Raw genomic sequence first — 9,155 nt, forward strand, 5'->3', positions numbered from 1 at the left:
CCCCCCTCTTTCTCTCTCCCCCCTCTCTCTCTCTTCCCCCCCTCTCTCTCATCTCTCTCCCCAGGGATTGTATGAGTCAGAATATATGTGCTGATGGTGAATCTTCCATCATGTATGCATGGGCAAAACAAGCTCCTGGCCTTACCTTTCCTAAAGGTAACACACATACATTAAAGTTGATTAAACTACACTTGTAACACTTGGTAAACTCTATTTTTGTAGCAAAATATCGCTGGGCTTGTTTATGTGTTTTTTTCTGCCAGTTTTCACTTTGTACTTTTGCCATTCTTTTATAGTGCCAATACAAATCCTTTTGTCTTTGTAAATTAATTTGTTATCAATTCACTCTCCCTCTCTCACTATTCACACTCATTGAGCATGTGCACTACATGTGCACATACATGTATGAAGTACATGCATGTACATGTACATTGTAGACTAATGCCTTACGTCATAGTTTATCAACTATTAAAAAAGTACCTTTAATTTTTGTCACTGCTTAACAATTTTTTATGAATGCACTTTTGAAAGTGACTTCACTCTTCTGGAGTGTCTGACTTAGGCATTCGTTCTGTGTGCAAAAATAAACAACAAAACAAGTGACAGTAAATACTACTACTGTAGCAGCATTCCTCATTATGATTATGATAAACATGTACATGTGTACATCGTCTGTTTGTTAGTTATTTTTCTATTAGAGTTAATGTTATACCTTTTAAATTTTGATGAAATTTATATTAAGAAATTTGCAAGAAATCATCTGTGTCCATGTACATGTTGACTATTTTCTTTAGGTGTTGGTTTAAAGATAGGAGGCAGTTCTAAAATAAACTATGCTGTAATGCAGGTTCATTTTCATGATACACCACACGACAAAGGTATATTAATAATTATTATAACTATTATTATTATAGCTATTATTATTGTTATTATAAAATAAAATAAAGTAAATAAATTTATGTCAGGTCAGGTTAAGTTTTGAAATGAAAATTAGAATAACAATTAATATTATTACTATTATTATTTATTAGCTGATTATCCTCATCTGAAGCTCAAGCTTACTACTACTCATCAGCCTAAGGTTGCTGCTATTTATCTTTTAAATGGATTCATAGGTTCTTTGCCACCACACAAGCAAAGTGAGCCCTTTACTACATTCCCTTGACCATCAGATGACTTACTGTATATTGTAGACATTGAAGTACCAGTTGCCTGTAAATTCGAGGGTCCTAATGTAATCTACCCTATTGGGTTTAGGACACACGCCCACTCCTTGAGTAAGTGACCATGTGATCCTCATGTGATATGAAGTCATGTGATCCTTGTGTAGGTCCGCTGATTGCTGGTTTCTTGTATTCACATTCTTCAAAGAAGTGGAGTCTGATTGGTCACCATAGCCCACAGGAGCCTCAGGTATTTCTCTCCTGATAACTTCTTGAGTCATATTGCCCTGTGTACTGTGTAGGCATTTTATCCCAGCCAGCCCGGCATTGAAGTTCATCCTGGAGATATTTTGGTAATTAATTTATTAAAAATTGATTATTTTTGTTAATTTATATTGCCTCTATTTATTATTTTTTTTATAGGCTGCACGGTGCCATTACAATACCAGTCAGAAGTCCTCTTCAGTATATTTTGGGTAAGTCTAAGTGCCATGTTTAGTCTGATGCTGTTGTGTCTGTTTTATAAGGCGGTGGCCCTTGGAGCTCCTAAATAAATAGCATATGTTACATTTTAATGTTGTTTACAAATTTTGAAGCTGATTCTAATCAAAATTGAAGTGAATTTTAGAAATTGCAAAAATACGGCCGAAGCCCTGTACTATATTTGTCAAAAATGACTAGGAGAGAATTCTTCAATTTTATAATTTATTTTGATGCATATACATGTTCTTATGTTGTGTAGAAAGTTTGAGTTGATTCCGATTAAAATTGGATTTTTTTTACAAATTTTTAAAGCTGCTCTACCTACATATTGTATTATTTCATAATTTCACTTGTACTGTATTATTTACATGTATCTCCTCCTATAGCCCTGAGTCCAGCAATGAAATGTGCAACTTCTACATTATGTTTTATACTGATAACAACGGAAGGAAAATATCAGACCCTGTCTGCTATGAAACCCCTGATTTTAAACTCCCAAGTCTCTCTGATTTCATCACGCAAGAAGAAAACACGTCATCCACCGACACACATAATGAGGACAGTAATCAAGAAACCACGCCTACTGTGACCACGCCTGCTCCTTCAACTCCACCTACTCATAAACCATCGGCCATCATTACCCTTGCTAAGGACTGGAGGATGAATTATTTGAATTCTTCTAGTAGTATCAACGGGTTATTGGGTGTCCAGTTTGGTCAAGTGACTGGCATTGATGTTGATAGCAATGACCTGGTCTACATGTTTCATCGCGGTAACCACGTATGGGATTTTAAGTAAGGGAGAGAGAGCGGAGAGAGAGAGCGGAGAGAGAGAGGGAGGGAGAGAAAGAGAGAGGGGGGGAGAGAGAGAGAGGGGGGGGGAGAGAGAGAATAAATTAAGTGTGTGTGCTGTTTTATTGCTAATCTAATTATAAAGCAAAGTCTTTGCCATTTTTGTATTAATTTTTGTGTCCTAATTTTCAATAATTGTCTTATGCTCTTCCTGTTTATAAGAAATACTCTCTCCCTCTCTCCCCCTCCCAGTTCATTCACTGTGTCTGATTATTACAATGAGAGAGAGAAAGGTCCAATCACAGAGTCAGTTATCCTAGTAACAGATCCAAACGGAACCGTCATTACAAAATGGGGCAAGGACATATTCTACCTTCCACACGGTCTCTCCATTGATCCTGATGACACATTATGGATGACTGACGTTGCCAGGCATCAAATATTCAAATTGTCTAGCATTAAAAATGAAAGGCCACTAGCTTTGGGTGCTGCCTTTCATCCTGGGAGCGACAAGAAGCATTTTTGTAAGCCGGCAGCGGTTCTCTTCGACCCAGAGAGGGGCAGGATATACGTTGCTGATGGGTAAGAATTTAATTTTGATTACAATTGAAACTTTAATTTTTTACTTTTTGTGTAATTTTAATGTTACAGAACTAGTGCATTTTATAATAATAATAATAATAATGACAATAATAATAATAATAAAACAAGAAGAACAGCATTCATATGTTTATACATTTATAAAGAACAAATTTTATCATTATTTATCTCAACAAATTTATCATTATTTATCTCTACTGCTTTCTCCTCCAGTTATTGTAATCATCGTATTCTGGTATTCAGTAAGAAAGGATCCTACATTACTCAATACTCGAATAAAGTCGACGGACTCCAACTTGAAGTACCTCATAGTCTAGCTCTTTCAAGTGATGGAGAAACCCTCTATGTCGCCGACAGGGAGAATTATCGAATCATAGAGTACAACACCCTCACCGGCTCCGGGAGTGTTTTTGTGTCTTCGGATAAACTAGGCGGAGCCATTTACGCTATATCTTTTGCTGACAAAGCAAGGAACTGGCCCATGTATGCCATCAATGGGTCGATGGACGAGAGACTGCGGTCCGTGGGTTTTACGATAAATGAAGAAGGGAACGTCGTTGATACCTGGTATCCGCATTTGAATGAAAAAGTAAGTCAGTGGAGATTTTGATTTAATTTTTTAATTTATTATTTTGATTTATTTTTGATTGCAGGGTTTCACTCAACCTCACGACATCGCTGTCAATGTGAATGGATCTGCTATTTATGTTGCTGAAATTGGGCCCAATAAAGTCTGGAAATTTGATGGTATGTCCATGCAACTAAAATTGGAAGTGATTTATAGTGCCATACATGTATCTCGGCAAAACCATGTGTTATAGTATGATCCATCAGAAATTTGCCTTTTTTGATAATGGCATATGTTTATCCATTTCTATGTGCCTGTAACTTTTAAAATTGGTGACCCTACATGTCAAATACAAATGACCATTATTTGCATTATTTGTGTACAATGTCTTAATTACTTTATTATTATTTTGTAGTTCATGAATCATCTTTCCCTCCTCCCTCTTCATTCATGACGACCCCATCCTGTGTACCCTCTTCTTCTCCGTTAGAGGAAGACACATACCTGTGTCCCCGTCCGCCCCCACCTCCAATCAGTTTAAATACAACAGCAACTGGTGGAACGGCATCACAATACACTCCTAGTGTGGTCCTATCTGATCCTTCCTTACCTAGTCAAACCAGTGATCAGACACAAAGCACCTCAGGAAGTACTAAAAGCTCAATCTCGGTCCTCCCTGTTGCGATATTAGTAATTATAATGCTCATGATCCTTTCCCTTATATTATTACTGGTCGGTTTTGTTGCCATTCGTAAGAAACGAAGCAGTCTTAATAGACCGCTCTTTAAAGTTAGGAGACATTACTCCCGCCATCCTAAGAAGAGGATGGACGTTCTTTTGCAAGCGACCGGCTCCGGGGGAAAGAAAGGTTTCACTCAGCTGAAAACCTTTGACTCCGAGAGCGAAGAAGAATTCACCGTCTTTCAGAAAACATGAGTCTTAATACATGAACTGATATCATTATGATCATTTTCTTACATCCGGTTACTTTTGACATTCATCTGAGTATCATCATTATTATTTTGTATTTCAAATATCATTAATATTATTTACTATTATTATTATTATTATTATTATTATTATTAATTATTTGTGCACTAAAACTGATCTGTTGATTCTAATATTATTTTTTACCAAAGACCTTGAACCACAGTATAAGCAATGCATATTTGTGATGGGTGTGGCAAGGGTTAAGCCCCACCTATTTTTACCACCACAACAAAAAGGTTCAGCATATCGAGAGAAACATGGACTTTGGTGGTTATTGTAACTTGTGCCAGGATCCTTTTGAGCCTACTGATGGCATGGTTAACGCTGGAGGCCACGTATGGCACGAGACTTGTTTTGTGTAAGGAAAAGAAAGAGAGAGAGAGTAACAAGTTTATTTTCTTTTTTTGAATTAGTTGTGTACAGTGCTTTCAACCATTTCCCGAAGGAGTCTTTTTTGAAGTAAGTACTATGAAACGTTTTATTTAATTCTTCCCTCCCTCCCCCCTCTCTCTCTCTCTCCTTCAGCATGAAGGCAGACGTTATTGTGAACAGGACTACAAGACACTTTATGCTCCCTGCTGCAGTGGATGTGGTAACTAAGAACTTAAATAGTTTATGGATCATTCACATTCTCTTTACCTCCCACTCTCTCCCTCTCTCCTCCACTCTTTTTAGGTGATTTTGTTATTGGTCGTGTCATTCGAGCTGTTAGCCAGTCATGGCATCCAAAATGCTTCAAATGTGTGAACTGTCATTGTGAGTTGGCTGATATTGGCTTTGTCAAGAACCAAGGAAGGTATATATATGTATATCATTGTGTTCTTTTAATTTATTAATTTTTTCAAGGCCTTTATGCAAGCGTTGCAACAGTGAATTCAAAGGTACGTGCCCCTCAGTATATTATCAGTAAACTTCAGTATATTTCTTTCACAGGAGGAGCAAAGAAATTCTGTGCCAAGTGCAGGTAATTAATGGGTGTGGTTAGGCAAAATCTTCATTTATTATCAGTTTACCAATGGATCAAGGCGATCATATCACGTATAAATTTCAGACAGTTCACGCCCACCATTTTAATTGCTCCAAGTGCAGGTAAATAAGTCTGTTTTTGTATCAACTAATATCAACATCGAATATTATTTTATTAATTTAATTATGATCATATTGCCTTATTTTGAGATGTTTCTGCAAGTCCAAAACAGAATAACACTCTGTCACTCTCTCTCTCCCTCTCTCTCTCCCTCTCTCTCTTTCTCCCTCAGTAAGCAGCTAACTGCACGCTGCCGTGAGAAAGATGGAGACCTCTATTGTCTTCGCTGCTTTGACAACATGGAGTCATCAATATGTGGCGCCTGCAGGTAAGTATATAATCTCCTCTCTCGTGATGACAATATGTCTATAGGCGTCCAATTGAGGGGCGTGTCATTCATGCCGTGGGCCGAACCTGGCATCCTGAGGTAATAGGAGGAGAGAGGGATTTTGTTATAAAAAATATTTATTTTTTAGCATTTTGTGTGCTCTTACTGCGAGCAACCGTTTGAAGGAAGGAGGCATTACGAGAGGAAGGGACTCGCTTACTGCGAGAGGGACTATCAAACCGTATGTTTGGGGGTGTGGTCGGACTATTTTTGTGGGCGTGGTTTGATGTTATGTGAATTTTATATTTTTTTAAATTCTTAGTTGTATGGTGATACGTGCTTTGGATGTAACAAGCCTTGCAAGGGAGATGGTAGGCTTTGCATTGCAAGCTAAAGCTAAACAGTTTTAACATTATTATTATTTTTTTTTTTTTTTTTATTATTTTTAGTTGTTACGGTTCTGAACAAGTCTTGGTGTATTGAGCACTTCAATTGCACTGCTTGTGACACTTTACTGTCCTCAAGGTAAGACCATAGTAATATTGATAATTGATGTCCTTATGCTGTGTGGAAAGTTTGAGCTGATTCCGACAAATATTTTTTGAGTTATGAGCATTTTTAAAAATGAGCCAATTTTCAAAAAAAAGCAAAGGCTATATATAGCCCATGGTTTTTTTCCAAAAATAGCTCCAAAATCACCCCCAATTTTTATTACATTTTCTGATATATATTGATGTCCTTATGCTACATAGAAAGTTTGAGCTGATTCCAACAAATATTTTTTGAGTTATGAGCATTTTTAAAAATGAGCCAACTTTTGAAAAATGCCCAAGGCTATAGCCCATGCTTTTTTCCAAAAAATGGCTAAAAAATCACCCCCAATTTTTATTACATTTTTTGATACATATTGATGTACTTATGCCGTGTAGAAAATTTGAGCTGATTCCGGCAAATATTTTTCGAGTTATGAGCATTTTTAAAAACGAGCCAATTTTTGAAAAATGCCCAAGGCTATAGCCCATGGTTTTTTCCAAAAAATGGCTCCGAAATCACCCCCAATTTTTATTACATTTTCTGATACATATTGATGTACTTATGCCGTGTAGAAAGTTTGAGCTGATTCCGGCAAATATTTTTCGAGTTATGAGCATTTTTAAAAACGAGCCAATTTTTGAAAAATGCCCAAGGCTATAGCCCATGGTTTTTTCCAAAAATTGGCTCCGAAATCACCCCCAATTTTTATTCAATTTTCTGATACATATTGATGTACTTATGCTGTGTAGAAAGTTTGAGCTGATTCCGGCAAATATTTTTCAAGTTATGAGCATTTTTAAAAACGAGCCAATTTTTTTTAAATGCCCAAGGCTATAGCCCATGGTTTTTTCCAAAAAATGGCTCCAAAATCACCCCAAATTCTCATTACATTTTTTGATACATATTGATGTCCTTATGCTAAATAGAAAGTTTGAGTTAATTTTGACAAATATTTTTTGAGTTATGACCTTTTTGAATAACAGAAAATTTCTGGAAAAAGCATAGGTTTTATATAGTGCCCTAGTTTTATTCATAAAATCCCACCTACTTTTAGCTACATTTTACTTTACATTTTATTTATAATTTATTGCTATCATTAATTTTATTAAGGGGCGGAGCTAAGTACATAGACATGGACGAGAGGCCGTACTGCAAGAAGTGCTTTGACAAGATTCCTGTTGAACTCCGTCGCAGATTAAAGAAGCAAGCTGACTGAATGCAGCTAGTACTAGTCTATGAACATATCTCCATTTTACTGAACAATTGAACTAACATAATTTCTTGTAGTCAGTAGGCTTTGTGCAATTTTAATTATTGAAGTACGTGTAGACATTTCACCCATAGCAAAGGGTTTTATTCATCTATGATTGTCTTTTAATTTTTATTGGTAAGCCCATTTCTTTAATTCAGAAATTAGCATGTTAATATGATTGTACTCTTACTATTATAATCAAAGACAAAAGTGGTGCCTGGCTTTTTATTAGAGAGAAAGCACATATTAGTCACACATAGTTATGATAACTTCACTTTCATAATTATTATTGAACAACTAAACAAGATGGCCACATACATGTAGATACACAATATAAATATCTGATATAAAGACACAGTTCATCAGAGGATAGCCTCCAGTATATTAGAACTGGTTTTAGCTACACTCGTCATCAATACAGTCACTGTATGTCTGTGTATATATATATCAGGTGGTAGTGGTACGGAGAGGTTCTTTACTGTCAGGTCGAACAATCATCATCAACCTCTTGAACTTGACGTTGTCTACAAAAAACAAGATAAAACCTCCCTCACATAAAGCAAAACGTTTAAGACTTTTTTCTCTTCCTTAATCTGAAGACTAACCCCTTAAACTACCCCTCTCTTGCTCTCCTTATTTTACCTAAGTCCTTCTTTCTCTTCTAGAGAAGGTAGCTCTTTTATTTCATCTCCTGGGCCGACCTCTTTGCCCTCTACCTTCTCCTTCTTTTCCTCTCCCCTCTTCTTCCCCCTACACCAATCCACCAGCATCATCAGCCCCTTCCAGAGCATGACGGCCAGTGGGATAGCGATACAAGTTAATCAAACCATTTTTTCTTTCTTGCTGAAAATGGAAAATAAAAATAGGGGCGTGACAAAACAAACCACGCCCTTTTCAATGAATATTTTAATTAATGAGCCACACCCAAATAAATTCTGCATGCATGAAAAAATGGCTAGCAATTTTTACATTCTCCTCTGTTTCTGTTTCCTGGTCCATTTTTCTAAAGGAGATGAGCGTCCTAACATTGTCTTCATGATGGCTGATGATCTTGGCTATGGTGATGTGGGTTATAATGGTGGGAAGGCAAGCACTCCTAATCTTGATGATATGGCTTCATCCACCAACAGCATCAGACTGGACCGGTACTATAGTGGTGGACCAGTCTGCTCTCCTACTAGGGGGACAATATTAACAGGGAGGAATCACAACAGGTATTAGAATACTTTTTCTTTATCACTTCTTTACTTATTTCTAATATGCAGATATTGTGTTTGGACAGCAAATGCTGGTGGTTATACTGCAGATTTCCAAAAACCAGAGAACAAACCACTACCACTCACAGAAGTAACAATAGCTGAGCTCCTCTCTAAAGCTGGATATGCTACATATATGTTTGGAAAGTGGCATCTTGGTGAC

The 9,155-nt window shown here is 36.8% G+C and overlaps 3 protein-coding genes and 1 long non-coding RNA gene across 5 annotated transcripts in view; 3 read left to right on the forward strand and 1 right to left on the reverse strand.

Annotated features, from left to right (window-relative positions):
• The first annotated feature begins 60 nt into the window (after positions 1–60).
• Positions 61–4,763, forward strand: LOC100636212 (peptidyl-glycine alpha-amidating monooxygenase-like). Its single transcript, XM_003388817.2, has 12 exons — positions 61–156; positions 795–878; positions 1,032–1,139; positions 1,194–1,277; positions 1,331–1,413; positions 1,466–1,516; positions 1,587–1,639; positions 2,033–2,440; positions 2,690–3,019; positions 3,251–3,626; positions 3,691–3,784; positions 4,021–4,763. Exons 1-12 carry the CDS (start codon positions 72–74, stop codon positions 4,539–4,541), a joined length of 2,277 nt encoding a protein of 758 aa, XP_003388865.3. The 5' UTR covers positions 61–71; the 3' UTR covers positions 4,542–4,763.
• Positions 4,764–4,803: 40 nt separating this feature from the next.
• LOC100637473 (LIM and senescent cell antigen-like-containing domain protein 1) lies at positions 4,804–7,897 on the forward strand. 2 transcript variants are annotated; one of them, XM_003388827.3, is made up of 13 exons: positions 4,804–4,953; positions 5,009–5,054; positions 5,121–5,187; positions 5,271–5,391; positions 5,442–5,476; positions 5,529–5,559; positions 5,604–5,684; positions 5,855–5,950; positions 5,995–6,049; positions 6,099–6,191; positions 6,273–6,321; positions 6,400–6,475; positions 7,595–7,897. In XM_003388827.3, the coding sequence occupies exons 1-13, from the start codon at positions 4,853–4,855 to the stop codon at positions 7,698–7,700; spliced, it is 957 nt and encodes a 318-aa protein (XP_003388875.1). In that variant the 5' UTR covers positions 4,804–4,852; the 3' UTR covers positions 7,701–7,897. The 2 variants fall into 2 exon arrangements, with proteins under 2 accessions (XP_003388875.1, XP_019855906.1); XM_020000347.1 differs by lacking the exon at positions 5,604–5,684.
• Positions 7,898–7,928: 31 nt separating this feature from the next.
• LOC109584567 (uncharacterized) lies at positions 7,929–8,635 on the reverse strand. The gene is made up of 2 exons (XR_002186069.1): positions 8,379–8,635; positions 7,929–8,260 (listed from the first exon to the last, which is right to left on the reverse strand). It is a non-coding gene; the product is annotated as an uncharacterized LOC109584567 (long non-coding RNA).
• A 6-nt stretch (positions 8,636–8,641) lies between these two features.
• The window catches only part of LOC100636338 (arylsulfatase G-like), a 4,973-nt gene continuing 4,459 nt past the window's right edge, over positions 8,642–9,155 (forward strand). The window contains exons 1-2 of the mRNA XM_003388818.2: positions 8,642–8,950; positions 9,002–9,150. Coding sequence (XP_003388866.2) covers positions 8,676–8,950; positions 9,002–9,150 — 424 coding nt within the window. The 5' untranslated portion in view covers positions 8,642–8,675. The remainder of the gene's footprint in view (positions 8,951–9,001; positions 9,151–9,155) is intronic.

Source organism: Amphimedon queenslandica, unplaced genomic scaffold (genome assembly GCF_000090795.2).
Source record: "Amphimedon queenslandica unplaced genomic scaffold, v1.1 AMPQUscaffold_13197, whole genome shotgun sequence".
In the NCBI taxonomy this organism is placed as follows: domain Eukaryota; kingdom Metazoa; phylum Porifera; class Demospongiae; order Haplosclerida; family Niphatidae; genus Amphimedon; species Amphimedon queenslandica.

Bases quoted from the DNA above. Each gene is read 5' to 3' on its own strand.
- LOC100637473 (XM_003388827.3), top strand. From the start codon at position 4,853: ATGGACTTTGGTGGTTATTGTAACTTGTGCCAGGATCCTTTTGAGCCT. The intron at 4,954-5,008 runs GTAAGGAAAAGA...TTTTTGAATTAG, and splicing joins TGGCACGAGACTTGTTTTGT to TTGTGTACAGTGCTTTCAAC. The intron at 6,192-6,272 runs GTATGTTTGGGG...TTAAATTCTTAG, and splicing joins GCGAGAGGGACTATCAAACC to TTGTATGGTGATACGTGCTT.
- LOC100636212 (XM_003388817.2), top strand. From the start codon at position 72: ATGAGTCAGAATATATGTGCTGATGGTGAATCTTCCATCATGTATGCA. The intron at 157-794 runs GTAACACACATA...TATTTTCTTTAG, and splicing joins TGGCCTTACCTTTCCTAAAG to GTGTTGGTTTAAAGATAGGA. The intron at 879-1,031 runs GTATATTAATAA...ATTATTTATTAG, and splicing joins TGATACACCACACGACAAAG to CTGATTATCCTCATCTGAAG.